At 24.0% G+C, this 20,124-nt stretch overlaps 1 protein-coding gene across 2 annotated transcripts; it reads right to left on the reverse strand.

Annotated features, from left to right (window-relative positions):
- Positions 1 to 5,784: 5,784 nt before the first annotated feature.
- Positions 5,785 to 8,645, reverse strand: LOC113551588 (larval cuticle protein LCP-22-like). Of its 2 annotated transcripts, none has more exons than XM_026953922.1 (4): positions 8,518 to 8,645; positions 6,850 to 6,985; positions 6,421 to 6,619; positions 5,785 to 6,274 (listed from the first exon to the last, which is right to left on the reverse strand). In XM_026953922.1, the coding sequence occupies exons 1-4, from the start codon at positions 8,527 to 8,529 to the stop codon at positions 6,013 to 6,015; spliced, it is 609 nt and encodes a 202-aa protein (XP_026809723.1). In that variant the 5' UTR covers positions 8,530 to 8,645; the 3' UTR covers positions 5,785 to 6,012. The 2 variants fall into 2 exon arrangements, with proteins under 2 accessions (XP_026809723.1, XP_026809713.1); XM_026953912.1 differs by having other exon boundaries at positions 6,703 to 6,985.
- Between the last annotated feature and the right edge of the window lie 11,479 nt (positions 8,646 to 20,124).

Below are 20,124 nucleotides of genomic sequence, written 5' to 3' on the forward strand. Positions count from 1 at the left end.
CCTTTCGTTTTCATAATAATTTTACTAATATATAGTAATATACTATTATGTAGAATGTATAATAAATGCACATAATATTTAGCTATATATAGGTACCTAGACTAAAATATAATTAGTGGTTGATTTATTATGTGTTATTTAGCTGCATTAAAATGGTAATCCATCTCATCATAATATGTAAATACAATTATTATAATATTGTACTTCATTTTTTAATGTGAAAAAATACCAATAAATATTTGATAAAAAAAAAAATACAAACGGTTCTTTATTGTATATAAGCTTTCTATTGAAAAATTTATTAAAATTATAAAACCAGCGAACTGGATTGGAATAGTTTTTTTTTTATTACGCAACAATGTAATGTATAGGATAACTTTTTAAAAAGAAATTGCAGAGTACAAAGATCAAAAAAATTTTAATTTAAAATATGTATTAACTTATTTATAGTACTATATATAATTTAATTTATTATAATATATATATAAATATAAATCAATATATTTTACAATATTATATTTTATTTTTTTATTTCTTATATATTTTTTATTCAGTAATTATTGTTAGATACATTTGTTTTTATAATGGTTTATATTTTACATTGATGAAATTAACATAAATAATAATTTTAAATGGCAATATATTATATTTTAAATATTTTCCATACGCATTATAATTAATTTCTGATCCTGTAAAAATTATTATTTAAATAGAGACTTTACTTTATACTATTATATTTTAATATTGAGATAGGATATTAATGTGTATGTAGCAAAGCTACAACGATTCTACTCATCTATCTTACTATATAATAATACAAAGTAACAATTCCAATATTATACTTAAAATTTCCATGAGAATTGATAAAATAATAATTAGATGTTTTAGTAAGTAATAAAATATTATACGATACATTTATATGGTAATGGGTACTGAGCACAACATGCAATTTGGTATCAGATATATTATTATGTAATTAAACAACCGAGGTAACAATACATAATCAGTTTATTGAAAAGTTATTTAATAAATAAATGTATAGGACATTGGTGCATAACATAACATGCATACATATACATGACTATCTAAATAAGGCACGAAATACGAGTTGAATCATATATTCATATTTATATCACTATTTACTATCATATCTACTATCAGCTATTGCTATATTATAATTTAATAAGCAAAAAAAAAAAAACTCGGCATTTACATTAAATTTATCTCCTATTAATGAGTAGTTCGTTGACTCGTCATACAATTTGAATACAGGTACCGGTCCGCAAAGCTTAAACGCTTACACGTCGTTGTGTTTCAATGCGTGAATAAATCTGTGTAAAAATTATAATATAAAACGATAACATTCAGTTGTAATTCACACCAGTCACGGTACATTTAATATTATGTTAATTTTGTTGATATATCAATTTTAATATTATAAACTTGTGGGGCTATATTAATATGAATTTTTTTTTTTTTTTTATTGTAAACGAGTTCAGACATTCATTCTTAAAGTGAAGTTTTGACCAAGTATACCTTGAGAATGAAAACTGGTATCGGTGAAGATTTTATCTGGTAGAGAAGTTTATTGTAAAGAGGATTATAATGCTCAGACATACGATACTCTGCCGATCCAGTGCAATACTAATTTACTTTTTTTTTTCCGTTCTAGATTTTTGTTACTCCTGTGGTATCATATCGATAATATCCATATGTCTTGTGTGGTCTAAAATACATGATATGGCTTCCTATGTGTCTACAGTATTTTAGTATAATATCTACACTACTACGAACAACGTATTTTACTGAAAATGAATAATTTCGGAATTACCGAACACTATTGAATCTATATAACACATTAAGAAGAAAAAAAATAATTGTTTATTTAAAAATCAATATTTTTTTGTGAATCTAAACTTTATTCATTAATCAATATTTAGACAGTCATAAAATATTATACTAAGTTTTTAGGATAAGGTTTTCTTTATTTTTTATTTTGAAAGTTTTCGCCTTTAATTATTGTTTACAATTATTATGGAATAGACATAAAATATTAAAACATGAAAAAATGGGTAGTATATTGGTATCTTTTAGAGAGAAATGTTTATTTAAAAATATATTTAAATTTACTTGTATGAACACAACTACTGGACTGAACATTATTTCTGATAAATTTAAAGATTCTATTTAGAGTATATTTTCTACTAATTTTAGAATTAGTCTATAATTCTATAATTAATAAAATCTAAACCAATCATATAGTTAACGAAAAAATTACTCGGGCTTAGTAATATTGTATTGTATTTATTTTTATATAAATACTACCAGTAAATATTAATACAAATTGTAAATCGTATTACATATTTATAATATTATATTACCGTATTTATATGTCAAGTATTGAAAACTTAATATTGTATGTTATTGGTATAGCAAGAAAGCATTAAAAACTACCTTTGTTATTATAAAGTGATTATTATAATATGGTATTTTATTTATATTTTCCTATCGAATAATAACTTGACAATTTATATTATACATTTTAGAATCTTAAAAAAAAATAAAAATAAACAAAGAAAAAACTTCTCAAAAAACTGTTAAGAGTAAAAAGTTTTATAAATTATACATATATATAGTTCTTATAATTATTATATATTTATTAATTATTAATAAAAACTGAGTATAATAAGCGGTAGACCTATTTATAATGTGACAAGATAAAGTTACTTTTTGAACCATTTTTTCATTCACGTAAATGAATATATGAGAGTATGGTATACATAATAATGAAGTTACTACAAAAAATATTACATATAATAATTATTAAAGTCGCTATTCAAATTATACATTTATTAAGATTCTATCAGAATGAAAACAGAGTGTAAATTTCCTACAGCCTACAATATAATAACTGTAATATATACCTAAAATATACATAATTTAACTGATATTGTATCATTATTTATTGATAAATCTTAATACATATTATAGTTTGTATTACTTAGATCGTAAATTTAAAATTATAATATTATAATAACTTCTTAAAGGTTTTTTGCAAAATACCATATCATTATAAATGTTCATACAAATGCAATTATATAAAATACAGTATTTTTACATCACTGGATACTAAAAATTACGTATTTAAATAATATTAAGCTCACAAATGATAACGGACTTGGTGTGTATTTTTATTTTATTTATATAACTGGAAATCAATTCAAAATTTAAATACTTAATTAATTTTATACGAGAACATTATAGTGTATAATTGGCTATTATGATTTATGATTACAGTACAAGTACTCGTAAAATTACATATTTTTTTTTTCTAATTTATAATAATAATATGGGTATAATAAAGCAGTTTTTTCCTTAAATTTATTATTGTAATATGAACTTTAATAAAATAATCTAAAATGTATGTTATAAATATATAATAACAATCTACGAATAATTTGATATTATATTAAGTATTTTACATAATTCATACAATTTTAGAGTGATCTATGAAATAAATTAACTAAACACGCAAACTATTTTATATTTGATGGTACCAAAATCACGCGTTAATTTAACAAACAGGTTTTATATTTTTTTGGCTAAAGTGCTAGTTTAAATTCTACGAATATACAATTATTATAACCAATCATAAAATTTTTTTTTTCTTTTTATAGTATCATTCATGTTTATTACAAAAATATTAGTCCATCTAAGTAATTTATCTAAAAACGTATACAAAAATCTATTATTATTGTTTCAGTGTTAACTATTGACTATAATAGCGTATTTAGCATTCATTTTCTTGGGATTGGATATTATTATCTTAATACATGATGATGATTATATATAGTATATACGCATAGAATTTAAACTGGCACAACATATGGGTATATCTTTATATCTACCAAATACACTTATGTTTGATGTATACAATTTACAATAAGACTGTGTGGTGAGTTTGAAATACACAGATTTTAAACTCTTAGGTGAAAAGTTTTATGAATAAAATTATGTTCATATTTTGATTATATAGGTATATTAAAATTATTCGTACTACCAACTATAGTAACAACTCTATTTTTTAATATACGTTAGTGATGTTTTTAATACCTTTTTGACTTTTTAAATGTATATTATTACAGTTTTTCGAATACGTAATTGAAAAATTATAATAAAGAACGATATATATCTATACGAATGAGGTTTGAAGAATTTTAGCATACTATATATTATATATAATATACATAATTATTTAATACCATGAAGGGGCTTCAATGATGGTAGGTATAAACTTTATATATATATAAGATTAATTGATTGTTAACGCTTATACTTGTTATAGCTACTGCGTTAAAAATTTGGACATTCCTACTAATTATCATCTGCGTGATAGTCAATATTATTCTTTCCTACAACTTATCAGTTAAAATCAGCTATCAAATATAATGCATTAGACAGTAGTCAGTAGACAAATGGTTTATCTATGTTGTTTGCCATTAAATGACGAAGTCTGTTAATCACTTAGTACATTTTTATGTAGTTAAAACATTCTAAGAGTCTTAGTTAACTCAAAGCCTTCCAATCCATAATATGCGCTAATGCATCTGCCCCAGATACATTCAACAACTTATTCTTTTTATATCATTTTAGTAATATAAACATCATAATAATATCTCATAAATGCTTCTGATTGCTTTTCCAAACTGCATAAGGATGAACATTGTTACAGTCTTCATAAATATTACTTCAGCTAAATAGTATTATAAAATCATGAATACAATATTAATCTATACTTACATAATAGAAAAGTTTGTTCAAACTCACTAATTTCTGGATATACCGATCAGATTTACCACGGGCGTGGGCAGGCAAAGCGATGCGATGGGTTGAGGGCCGACAATGTCTACAATTTCAGAAGTCCTATACAACAACCGTATTTTTTTACAGGTAACAAAGCGCACAGGGACAGGTATAAAGGCATAAAGAGAAAGCCGTGTTGACTATGAATGACAAATATTAAATAATGAATTGAATATTGAACAATGATTGGGTTGTACAAGAGACATAACCAATAGCAATGAAGATTTAATAATTTATTTATTTCAAATTTATTTTAACTTTGAAGAAATTAATAAAAATAATAGGTACTTACTAATAAAAGCATAATAGTGCTAATAGAAGATAATATTGAAGTTAGTAATTTTTTTAATTTTTTTGTATACTCTATAGCCTATACACTATATAATTTTTTTTTTTTGTAAATTTTAACTTTAATATAATAGTAATACTTGAATATAGCCCAATCTTAGAAATCTAGACATTTGGAACCCAAGTACTATGAATGTATAAACATAGGTATTGGTAGCTTTTTTTTTTTAATAATCGTTAATTACGAAATACCTACTATTATTAAAAAATGAATTACATATGTTCCATTACATTATGTCTAAAATATTGAAAAAAAATTGTTTAAATGATTAAATATTAATAAATGTACCATCATATATTCATATAAGATATTATGTAGTAGTTTATTTTATAATTTCAATACAATTTTGTATCATCACACGATTCTTGATTTATCTAAAATAGGAAAATCACAAAAATAAGTGAGGTAACATGACCTTTTGGATAATTAAGCGACTAAATGATCGATATGGTATTGTGTTTATTTATTATTATCTTCATAGTTAGTTATTGTAGGAAATTTTAAGTGAGGATAACCATACAGATAAAGTTTTTACATGAAGAACAAATGGAGTAAGAAAAAATTACACAAAATTTAACTTCAAGTTTTTATATTTTTATGTTTTTTTGTTACATCCAACATAACTGAATTGTGTAAAGTAAATTTGTCCTTATTCGTCGTTCTGATACGAATAAAGAAAATCACTGTAAACACAATACTTGCAATGATAAAAAATGTGCATAATTTTGCACACGGTTTCTTATAGCTAATGGTATACGTGTTTGGGCCGTGTCAGCATACATGATTAATGCAGGCTAAGTTTACTTCTTTTTGGAGTCTTCTGATTTCTGTGGATGGGCGGCGTTGAATTCCAAGGACTTGGCGATTTCTGAGGGGATGGTCGGGACGACGTTTCCGGCTGCGTGGTAACCGGTCTCATCGGCGTAGTATTTGACTTCGACTGGGGCACCGTCGTCACCGATGTAGGCATATGAACCTTCAATTACTTGAGCGGCGTTTTCGCTTCCAGCGTTCTTTACGTATCCGGCGGCCTGTGCGGCGATACCGTTCTCGGTTTCGAATCTAAAACACGTACAAATGTATTGCGTTTAAAAACAATATATTTTTTGTGTGTGACGTGTGGTGCATTTGTATTTCTCTCTTTAATTCACCATTTGGATTGTTGCATAAAATTGTTCCAATATCATATAATTATTTATAATACTAACCCGTATTTGAAGTTACCGTCAACGTTCACTTCTTGCGATTGTCTGACAATAGCTGGCAATTTGTTGTCTACGGTTTTGAACACTTGTGGAACAACCTTGGGGGCAACTGGTACAGGTGCAATGATTGGGGCCGGGGTGACGGCACTGACTGTGGGGTAGACAGCGGGGGCGCCTGGGTAGAAACCACGGTTATTGTAACCTGTGTGAAAATAATAATTTTTAAGAAATTTGAAAATGTAGGACTCTGTGATTTAGATAAACGAATAGTAAATGAAGTCAAACCTTGGTATCCTGGGTAGTAACCTTGGTAACCAGATTGGTATCCTGGGTAGTAACCCTGGTAACCTTGGTATCCTGGGTAGTACGATTGTTGTCCTGGGTAGTATCCGTTACGGAATCCGAAGTTGTAACCTTGGTAGCCTTGGTAACCTTGGTATCCTGGGTAGTATGCTTGTTGACCTGGGTAGTAGGCCTGGTTGGCTGGGAATCCACTGTAAGGGAAAGCTTTGACAGCTTCCTTAGGTGTGGCTGCAGACACTGCTGCGATGACAGCTACTAGCACTACCTAAAGACATAGGTACAAACAAATTGTAATAAAGTACTGAGAATGGATTTTTACATATAATTATTATAGTGTTGTAGTTTTACTGTAAACATTTTTAAGTAACAAAAGATACGTATTTGGTTAAAATGTGAGACAACTTAAGAGTTCACCTAAAACTTAAATTACTAAGATATCAAATACATTTTCAGTAAACAACCATCTTTTTGTAAAGTATAAAACAAAAAAAATCAAGACTAAATTATAATACTTGTATTAGCATGTGTATTACTTTTACACTAATAATAAATTTAACTTAAAAATGTTCAAGTAGTTAAAAATTAAATTTGTTTTATAGTTTTATTAATTTAATTATAATTTGATAATATACAGTGTCCCGCGAGGATTTACCCATTGCGATATCTCTTGAAATAATAGAGATATCATAATTCTGGTTTTTTAATAAGATTCACAGGGACAAGAACTACAAATATTTCATGCTCAAATTTATTTTATGTTTTGGTAAAAAGTTAAAAAATGTATTTTTTTTATTTAATTATTTAAAAAAAAAAAATGAAAATAGCCATTTTGTAGAGTTTTTTTTTCTGAAAATAGCCATTTTGTAGAGTATTTTTTCTGAAAATATTGACGTTTTAACATTTTAATTTCATTGATTTCCTGATTTTTAATATTTTTCCTAGTTTCGAAAAAACTGCGGACAAAACACCTTTTTTTACTAAATTCAAAGTAAACAAAATATATTTGTTTTATCTATTTATTATAATTATTACAATATAACCGTATTTAATAAAACTAGGTATAACAAAAATGTATAAATCGATATTTTGTACAATAGTTATTAACTTTATTTAAAAATTTAAAAATTTTGAAGAAATAAAATATGACGTTTATTGCGAGCCACAATTGAAACCCGTTCGCCAGCCGTACGAGCATGCGAGGTACATGTTTGATACAATAATACCACTATAGCACTATCGTATTAAATAATTCGCAGTTTTTTCGAAACTAGAAAAAATATTAAAAATTAGGAAATCGATGAAATTAAAATATTAAAACGTCAATATTTTCAGAAAAAAAACTCTACAAAATGGTTATCTTCATTTTTTTTTTAAATAATTAAATAAAAAATATATTTTTTAAATTTTTTACCAAAACATAAAAATAAATTAAAACATAAAATATTTGTAGTTCTTGTCCCTGTGAATCTTATTAAAAAACCAGAATTATGATATCTCCATTATTTCAGGAGATATCGCTATGGGTTAATCCTCGCGGGACACCCTGTATACTATGTTTAATATTTACACGTAAAAGTATTTTGTTTATACGATGTATTTTTATGATGATAGAATATAAAGCAAATATCGTATAATAATAAGATAAATAAAATTCAAAAAATATGCAAGTGTTTGATTTTAGTCATTATTTTCTTTAAATTAAACTGTTTTTAAATTGAAACCGCAATACAGAAGATTTTATATTTACTTGAATAAAATAATAAATCGCTAATATTGATATTTGATTATTTTACTCACCAAGAATTTCATGATGATTTTTTCGAACGTTTACCGTGATCAGAAAATTGCCGTATGTTGGGATGTGGACAGATGACACAACTGATGCAGAATGAGCATCCCGATGAGGTATATATACTAATATTTTGGCGCAGGTTCATGCAAAATACCTTGAACTTGACATTTAAAAAAATAAAGTATCTCCCTTTTTTTCTGCGAATAAATTATTTGATTTTTTTATACACGTCTTGTTCAATGTACACTTATACACATATATGTAGATTTGTAGATTATTGGATGAAGAAGACCGGTTTGCGATTTTTTTTTAAATGTTACTGCGCTCCAGACAGAAAATAAGTGGAACTGGTATTTACAATTTTTTTTTCATTATTATTATTAGATTTTAAAATCGATGGCTATTTTTGATGTTACACTACGGACGATTTAAAATATCAATCGATATAATGAAAAATAAGAAAAATGTTTTATTCCCACAGAAGCCATATGTAAAATTAGTCTATTTCACATAAATATTATATGGTTGATAGGTACCACGATGAAAAATATTATGAATTATGCGATGAGTCTTAACGATGGTTACGAATCGTTATAGAAACGTGAAGGAAATTGGATAGGTTCCAATTCAATTTTTTTGTCTGATTTAAAGAAATTTTATATGGATATCAACATACTTGATTTAACATTGTGTTCTATTCAAAAATACAAAATCTGTACACGTACAATAAAAACGTGATACCGTTAAAATGATATATAATGTACCTATATATATATATATATAGTATTATATTATTATATATAAATTTTATCATATAACTAACAGTAATAGGTATGTATAGTTCTTATTTCTATTTTATTTTTCTACATGCGATAAAAAATAAAACATACATATTTCAATTCTGCATTGAACATTTTATATTGGTAATGTATTGCTAAAATAAATTTAATAAATTATTTTGAAATTTTATAATAAAAAAAAATATTTTTAATAACTCACTTAATAATTCATAACTCATAAATATATAACAATTGGAAATACTTCGCATCCTTTATTTAATGATTAATACAATAAGTCTAATATATGGTGTATCATTATTTATTATTATCTAGACTTTCAAACATATATTGCTATAATATTATATAGCTAGATTAGATATACCCATTAGATTTTGATAATAATGTAAGTCTATAACACATAAACTATTTTATTTCAGTAGACATACGTATTTATTTTATTTAATTAATAAAATTCATAATATTTTTTAAAAATACGTATACGATACATACGATAAAACATTTTTGACATGATAAAACACTAAAAATATTTATGTAAGGTTGTTTGAAATATATTTTTATTTTATAGTTCGCTAAAATTGAATTGATTAATTATAGGCTAATAAAACTAAATTATGCTTAAGAAATCATTAGCTAATTATTTATTCATTATATTTTTAACGATTGTTTAAACAACTCATCAATAGTGAATTATCATACTAAAGGTATTCATTAAACAAAAATTAGAATCTGAAAATGGTAAATCCTTGCGATAATTACAACGGATTTTATAAGTGCTTAATATATTACAGCGTCGAAAAACCAGTTGATAAAAAATATTAATGCTCTTCAGTGTCAGTCTGTCGGGGGTTGTAATTATAGACTACAACAGTAAGTGCAAGTTTAATGTGTAACTTTATAAGGATATGTTTTGTGAAATACTGAATGTCAAAATATATTATACTTATACTTTGTAATTTAACTTGACTTAGTTATAATAGTACTTTTATTAAACAACTTTACTCACATAACATATAATATATAATATGATATTATGTTCTTCAAATAGTAAAACTATAGAGTAAACATACCATCAACTATCAACTATCAAGTATTAAATATTCAAATAAATCATAACATTTATTGTTATTTCTAAATAACTAAGAATATTTTAATTCTTTAAATTATTTTTATTAGTTTGTTTCTTACAATTCCCAAGTATGCTTCATTAATGTTTTACTCACACTGTCTTATTTTTAACAGTTTAAAATTTAAATAAGGATTTTAATTTAAGAGCTTTCAAAATACTATTAAATAAAAACTTAAAATTATTTAATATTATTGATTTTACATAATATATTTAAATTGTTAACAAAAAACTCGTTTTATGCAATTTAAACTGAAAACAACGAATAAAAAAAAAAATCATATACTTGTAACTGGTTATCAATTACTGATCAAGTAATTTGATCAGTAAATTTTACAACATATTATTTACACAATTTTTACTACGTTATTTAAGACAATATTTTACACGAAATCTAGTTGTATTGTCATTTATCATAGTGAATATATTTATTTTAAAATACTAAACTTTGAACTGTACGATTTTAATAATAATAATTCTAGGAGTGAGGATATAAAAATCCCAAATTATAAATGCACTTATGCACTTGAAAATTTAAGCTCCAAACAAATATATTCAATGTTCGATACTTAAAATAAAATTATAATAAATTTCAATTTTAAAAAATTAATTTAATAACCACTGGAAAAATTAATTTCTTTCTTCGTTTTTTACATTGTAAATTATAGTACATGTAACGAATCTACTTTATAAGAACGCGTGATTATCTTGTGGTAGTATATTATGACAGTTAACTAAAGATGGCTTCTTAGACACGGTGCGTGTTATCCACTTAAATAAGTATACAATATTGCATTACAAAATTATTGTTTTCATAATTTTATTTAGTGAAACTCATTCGACATCATTAACTTCACTTAACTATTCGAAAATCGCAAAATACATTTTTAATCGAAGAAATTTGAATATGCATTTATATGAAGTATTGACAGAATAAGCAAAGTAAAACTTTAAATATTGCTTCCTAGTATTCTAAAACATATCAATAGACCACTCACATTTTATGCAACCTTTCTTAATAAATATGAAAACAATTAGAAATCTTTAGCCCAGATAATAACTTTCAGTTTGGGACCTGCTGAAGAAATTATACTACAGTTAATGAAGAATGAAGATAAAATACTGAAAATTTGTAGGTAATTGTTTCAACGAGTATGATTACTTTTTACTTTAAAAATCTTTAGTCATTTGTTTGGATTTAATACAGATATTGAATCAAGTGTCCGGGTGTAAAGGTTTTTTTTTAACACTTCTCTTCAATAAAACCAGTCCAGACAATGATAAAAATACCTTTAATCAAGGTTATGTGACATAGAAGAATCCTGTTTAGATACAAAAGCAACATGATTTGATTACTGGTTGAGACTGTTAATACTTAAGAGCGACATGAAAATCGAATTATAACCCTGAATGTAAGCGTGAAGACATGTCATATGTCACGTATATAATATGCCATACTAAATGTATTACATTAAAATACATTTTAAATTATAAATAAAAATCATATGACTTGTTAAAAATATTCTTACCATGTAGTATGAAGGAAAATATATGTTTTCATACATTTTTTTTATAATTTCAATTCTTTAAATATACCAATATTTTAAATTTATATACTAAAAATTATAGATAAAAACAGAATAATAAATAAAACTTGTTACAAAAGAAAATTGAATTTATTCAAATAACGATGATAATATGCCTACTACTGCTATCAATTATTCGTGTAATTAGACATTTATAAGATGTCTGTGGATTGAATTAAAAATTTATTATAATAAATCTTTTAAACCTAATAGGTATTAACTATTTTTACAAAATGTGTATACTTTTTACTTTCTAACTAACGGTAATATAAGACATTTTATAATTATGTTAAATATAGATTACAATTTATAAAAGTTAATAAATTTATTAAATTTAAAATTTTATTTTTATAATAAATTACTTTTGAGTCACAGAGAACATAATAAACTATAATAATATATATTAAATTAAAAATCAATTAAAAAATTAGAAAATATATTTTGCTTATAATTTATGCTACATTTTTAGTATACAATTATTCTATAAGTTAGTAAATTGTATAACTTAAAAAAAAAAATGAACGTCATTATTACAGCGTCTTACTGTTAAGGTATATACTAAAATATGTTAAATATTCGTAAAATAATTGAGTAAATGTATGCATTGCAATATTAATAGTATCTATTTATCATTCAAAGATCAAGCTTCACTAAAATTACGAATATAATAATTTAGGCAATAATTTTTAAAGTAAATTAATCTTAAAATATTGGATACAATGAGTAAATGCTTAACTAATTTGAATATCTACGTCCTACAGAGGTATGATATGAAAGTGTTTATTAATGTAAAACCATAAATTATTATATACTTATATTATATAAGTATATAACTACTGTATCATACCTAATAATTAATATGCATAAATGCAAAATACATATATTATTGCAAACATTAAATATCTGTTGTATACATATAAAAAAATAGATGAATATCTAAATGTTTTTTAATATAAATTTAAAGTTTAGTCAATATATTAATTTAGATAGGAAAATATAGATACCGATTGTTTGGGACTTGCCACGTGTCGATGCAAAATAGTCCTGCAAGTGTTTCTTATCAATTTGAAAGTAATAATCAGGGTGTGAATGATTTAAATGCAAAAAGATTTTTTTTATAATGCGACAAACATTACATTCAAAATTATTTTTATACAATATAAAAGAATCAAAGAACCAAAGAATCTAATAATAAAAGTTGTATTCTACATTTTTTTTTTTCGGTATCAAATATTAAAAACGTATCCGCGCGATCGATTGACACGCCATTACGTCACTGTATACAAAGGAAAATATTATCTCAATTTAACCAACAGAAGATTAGATCTAAAAGTAAGTAGACAATTTATTGATGACCCACAATAATATTTAAGTATAAAATTATTTTATGATCGGTGATTAAAAAACGATAATAGATAATTTTAATCTTTTGATTAAATATTTATTTTTTCAATAATAAATGTATATATAAAACATTTTTTTAGGAAATTTATAGAAAATTACATTAATTTTATTTATAGTTTTTTTTTGTATTTTATACAGCATTAAATCTATTACTATTTATATATTTGCTACTTGAAACTTGTTAAGCATTCTTCAACCAAATGATTTTTTTCAAAAAATAATATAATAATAAAAAGATGGAACTGTCATTGTTAGAATAATATATAGAGTTATAATAATTTATATTGTATTCGAATGATAAGTATATAATAATAGAAATTAATATGAGAAAACTGAATTCTGAATTTTAAAAATACTATTTATCCTTATATACCTATATATCCTTATATATATAAAAGAACAGGCCATTTTTATGTACTAATTTTGTGACGACGTTATTTAACTTTTTTCCAATTTTTTTTTTTCACAGAGTTGTTCCAAATAGATGTCTTAAGTGTCGCACGTCGCTTGATTTTCAAAATTTTGATTTTAAAGGGTTGAAATCGGTGAAAATAAATTTTTACATGTAATTTGTATATTTAAATTCATATAATAACATAACAGTCGGCCGATAACGGGAATACGGTACGGCACGGCGTTCGGAGGGTTTCCAGCTACCTGCAACCTGACCTTTTTTTGTGTGTGTATTTTATCAGCATGTAGATATGAATTATTCCGATGAGTAAAACACCGGTCACCAATTAGTTCAATTATATAAATTATAAAATAAATGTTTTTCGTCTTTAAAACACAACAATGTGTGTTCAGTGTTGATTTAAGAATTTCATTTCGATAAAACAAAAACTGCACACGGGCGAAGCCGGGTGATTCAGCAAGTAAATTATAAATCACCATTATAAATTTAAAAAAATACAATGTAATGATATTAAGTAAAGAATACTCAATAATAATTAACACAATGTTATAAATAATAATTTAGTTACTTAACATTTTAAAAATATGTGATTTGATGAAATCCATGATATTTTTTTATAGGTATATCAAATTTAATGTAAACACATGACAATATTATTTTATTGGCATATAATATCAGTCCATTAAATTCTTATCATAATATTATTTTAAGTATTAAAATTTAAACACGGAGCTAATTGAATATTTTACTGTATGTAAAAATGAATATATTTTATTGAACTGAATTATCGTTTGCAGACCGGTTATTTACTATTATTGCAGTAAAAAGTATTCGTTTTAATAATAACAACAATAATAATAAAAACAAAAATTTTATTGATGAAATTGAAATTATAAAACAAATTATCTCTTTTAACTTTACATTTTTTAAATGTTTTTGTTTCCAAAATGTTTGTTATTTATTGCTCAATTTTAAAGCTTTCAAGAGTTAACAGATTTTAAAATATATCTAAAAAAAATTGAAATACTTCGTGTATAAAACTACGTAGGTAGGTGTTATTTGTTTAAAAAAAAAAGAGAAAATTTTTTTATTTCTTTTTGTTATGCCTAGTCTAAAATGCACAGTCGATGAACAGTGAACTCGTATAAAATCCATGGTAAATGACAATAAAGTCATCAATCGCTCTATGTGATGTTAACATGTATCTCTATATATATGATTATTATTATAATTAATAGCTATATTTTCTTGTGACTATTTTGGGCGATTTATTTCATTTTTAATAGTTTAACAGAGAAATAATTTAAGAATTTCCATAATTGAAGTAAAGCCTTAGACAATTAGTATATTCGATATTTATGTTCATGTCTTCATGAATATCTACGTGTTAAATACCTAATATGACGTAATCTACAAACGTACGATTTTTTTCATCATATTCTTTTATATTACTAATGTAATATTAATATGAGACAAGATACCTTGTGCCTATCTATTGAGAACAACATAAGAATATAATATTAGCTGTAAGTATTATTGGTATATCCAATATGGAATAATTGTAACTTATAAATTGTAAATGCTTATATTATAAACTTATTTAATATTTTAATAATTCATTACCCATTCCCTGTTTCCCTGATTTTATAACTCTAACTACGATTTTTTTTGTAGCTATTAATACTAGTAGGAACTCTTAGTTAAGTGTTTGAAGTGTTTCTCATATGATCACAAATCATCAAGTCTTTATTGGCATATACATATATTATATTTATCGAATTGTTCTATACTATAATTTGTCTTTGAAATGTCAATATAAAGACTATCGCTTTTCACGTCAACATATTACGTCAACATGACCTATGGTTAATATTACTATATTAGAACTAAAATATATATACAAAATATTTGTTCAATAAATCACTATTTAAACGTACGACATTAATTATTTATGGTATTCGTATAATGTATATACCTCGTATAGAAGTTATTATGTATTAAATAAAAAACTATATCATTATACATATATTAGGTAGATAATTGTAAAAAGACCAAAAAATCAACTTTTGTAAAAGAAAATAAATAACAAATCTGTGGCTATCCGAAAGCAAATAGGTAGTTTACAAAAACAATTTTTTCGAAAAAGTATATATAAATGATCTTTTTAAAATACATAACTCTAAATATAACTCTCAATATAAAAATTTAAAAATATATTTATATTCGACCGAATTATATTATACGATTATTTGAATTTTTAAAATGTATTCTAAAGTGACTATAATATTAAAAATGTAATAGATAATATTACACTAGTTTAACCAATTATTATTAGCATAGTATATAATATGATATTATTTTTTTGTAATAGCTTATTAAGCACAGGTACAGTTTAATATATGTATAATCATTGAAAAAATAGATATTACAAATTTAGAAGATACATCTTCACTTTTTTATACAACAAAATAAAACGTTGTAAAATGTATTACTTATGTATTTTTCATCAAAAAGTAGTATACCTAATATACATATAATACTTATATAATATACATAATTGAGTATCGTCATATTTCATGGAAACGAGTTTTCAATATATTATAAATGTATAAAGATGATGTACTTACTACATGTAATGAATTCAATACCTTAAACTAAAATCCATAAAAATATAGTACCTATTACAACTATTAAAAATGCTTTACAAGAAATAACACAATTTTTGAATGATTAAAAATGAATTATTATTAGACCTTCATATTTAATTTGAAACTATATAATATTCTTATTACTTGGTGTTTTTCTATTTGACGTCAAAGTTAAATAAATCACCTGTCTTTAAAATGGATTCATAATAGAATAGGTACATACTAAATGTACGAGTTTTTCAGTGTTTGTAATTAGAATTAGACTAATATATAAACAAAGGTATAGTTTTTTAATTATTACTAAGATAAGTTTCAGTGTACAATAACTAAACACAAGTATCTAGTTTAATTTAATATTATCTATTGATTTACCAATGGTGATATTTCTCATTTAATTTCTGATTCAATATTACATGTCATTTTTTTTTAGCATTAGAACTTTGACATTTTTACTTAAAAATTATGTTTCAAATTATGTTACAAATTATTAGGTAAAGAATTTGTAAGTTTTTGTAACCATGAATTTAGAATTTGTTACTTAATTTTTAACTACCCTAAAACAGTTTGTATTTCCTGATGTCAGGGCAAGCCAAACCAACCCCTAAAAGCTACGCCAGAAAAAAAGGAACTTGAAAATTCAAACTGATACTACGAATGTATATGCTGGAATTTTCAATTATTTGTAACAACAAATTCGTAATTTATAATACTTTAATTCTTTTAAAAATATTTCATTTCTAGGTGCCAGGATAATTGCATTCAATACCCATATCGGAAAACAATTTAGGTGTAGTAAGAAAATTAAGTTACTATAATCGTGAAAAATCTGTTCCTAATTACATTTTGGTTGATTCAAGTGCTGAAGTGCGCTTACTGTTTTCAGGAGGTTAGTAATTTGTTGTTAAAAAAATTAATGAATTGTGGTCATCACCTCATACTAGTTTTAAGTCTGTAAGTACATTTTTTCTGAAATGGGTGCTAAGATGGTGAATTTTACCCTAGCACCAGGGTTGAAAAACTACTTAGTTAGAAGAGGGAGGAGTAGACATTTCTAAAAGTTCTAAATTTGTAGTTACAAAGAATTTCAAAGTCCTTACTAATTTAAAACAGATGTTTCAAGAAAAAATGTTATAGTTGTGGTCCCAGAGTAAGTGACCATTTATATACATCCCAAGTTTTTTAATTTACACGAGTCTATGTTGATTGTGGCCTTACTCGTTTTACTGATCATTAAATAATTAAGAGTTATAAAATAACCCTTGAACAACAAATATATAATCTTTAAGTATTGACGTTATCAACCAGTATTATAACTACGAATATTAATTATAATACTAATAATTAATAAAAAGTCACTTAATAAATCTTAATGAATGTTACATGTATCATGTGAACTGTTTCATTTTCTGTTTTATCATAGAAAAATAAACAAAGAGTTGTAACTTTAATTATATACAGTGGCGTATTTTGAATTTTTTTTTTTTTGTTTGGGGGGAGGGGTGTCCAGATAATATAGGTATATACTTATTTGTTAATTGGTAGGAATATTTCTGTTTTTACATCTACTACCACAAAGATCATAATATTCTCATCAAATATTGTAATGAAACATTTTTATTTATTTAATTAAAAATAGTAATTTTTATGTAATTTGAATCATACAGGTATAAAATACTTACTGTAAACATAATTATTACAAAGTATTTTGTTTGTTAAATTCGATATCAGTGATGCTATAAGAATAATAGTTTTATAAATAATTAAAAATATAATAGGATAATAATTACATTATTTAAAATTAAATTTATTTTCCTTCCTAATTAGTTTATTACTTTATATATATAAAAAAAAAATTAATATTTAATGTCAATAAATTTTGAAGGGAATTTGGTAAACAATAATATGTGATGCGTTATTAACTAATTTAAAATTAGTTTATGACTTTATATAATATTAAATTAGTCAAAAAAACGAACCACATATTATTGTTTATTATTATTAATCCCCTTCAAAATTTAACGACATTAAATATTAAATTTTTTTTTTTGGTTTGGAGGGTGTCCACGATGTCTGGACACCCACTCCCCCCCCCAAAAAAAATACGCTACTGATTATATAAACATTATTATAACTCATATTGTTGATTAGATTATCAAATTAATAACGAATCGCAGTAAATAATTTTATACAAAAGTTATAAGCCTAATTAATTGAAAATAACTAGGAAATCACTCTACTCTCTATTATGTATAGTAAGTTACATTAATTTGTAAGATAACTGTAATGGTTCTAATGGTTCTACAGAATTTTAATTCATTAATAAATCATTGTTTACAAAAAACGATTCTGATTGGATACCGTATATCATCCTCTATTCCAAGGATATGTTGTAATTTATTTATAATATTACTTTTATTTTTCTATCAGTAATATACTAGAATATACTAATATGATATTCGCAGATACAATTTTAACGGAAAACTTTGCGTATACTAATAAATAGTGATCATAATATTATATTATTGTAATTAAATAATATTTTAATATTGATATATAACTTAACGGTTTGGCTCAGCGTGAATAGTTTAAAATTAGCAAAATATTTTAAAATTGCATTATGTACCTATACTATAAATAAGAACACACGTAATAGTGAAAGTTCCAAGTTTAAATTTTATTAAAATATGAACTTGAAATGACTATAAAAAAATATTCATTATGTATATTATACATTTATGATATTTTTTAAAATATGTAAGAATAACTAATGAACTAAAAGTTTTATTCAATTTACAAGCTTTTACTATTCAAATTTTAAAATATTTCAAGTATAAATTTTGAATTTAATAAAATAATAAAATTTATTTGTAGAAAATTGGTTTTGCATAAACAATCCTATTTTTATACTTCTTTTTTTTATTACCCAATTATTTTTAAAGTAAGTGGAATTTTTAAAGTATAACTTCCCAAAGAATCAATTAGATCCAAATTGTTACCAAAACTATCATCAAAATTTATGACTGACATATTTCTATAACTTTAAAAGGTGATGACGAACACAAAAATAAATATATTTAAATAAATACATTTAAAAAAACATATTATAAAAAACAATAAATTCATCGACTCGTGTAGAATCTAAAAAATATTTTGACCTTCATGAAAATTTACTGGAAACTTAAACGTACTGCAATTATAAATAAAATATATATATTTTTTTTTTTACTAGTATGATAATAATATCTTATATAACAACCTATCAATATGTAATATTGACAAATAATTATAAAATTTAAAAAGTAATAAGATCTTATGTGAAATCATCGAAAATCAAAGACAGTTTATTTATTATTTTAATCATACAATCTATGCATTAGTGATACAGTAAGCAAAGTGTTAATACTACTAATAGAATATTAAAATTATGTGTTCCTTTATTGACAAAACCATTCTGTGATAGCACTATATGTATATAGTAGCACCTTTACTAAGTTAAGTGATAAAATTACTTGACCACTGGTGCTTGAATTTTCTTGCAAGATTTCCAGATTTATCATATCTGTATTAACTATACAGTGTACCTTATTTATGTCATTACATAGTATACATTCATTAAATATAAATTATTTATTATAG

This window comes from Rhopalosiphum maidis, chromosome 1, assembly GCF_003676215.2.
Source record: "Rhopalosiphum maidis isolate BTI-1 chromosome 1, ASM367621v3, whole genome shotgun sequence".
NCBI lineage: Eukaryota > Metazoa > Arthropoda > Insecta > Hemiptera > Aphididae > Rhopalosiphum > Rhopalosiphum maidis.

Coding starts and splice junctions, on each gene's coding strand:
- LOC113551588 (XM_026953912.1), bottom strand. Junction 6,620..6,702: donor TTACTACCCAGGATACCAAG/GTTTGACTTCAT, acceptor ATTTTCACACAG/GTTACAATAACCGTGGTTTC. Junction 6,275..6,420: donor GACGGTAACTTCAAATACGG/GTTAGTATTATA, acceptor TACGTGTTTTAG/ATTCGAAACCGAGAACGGTA.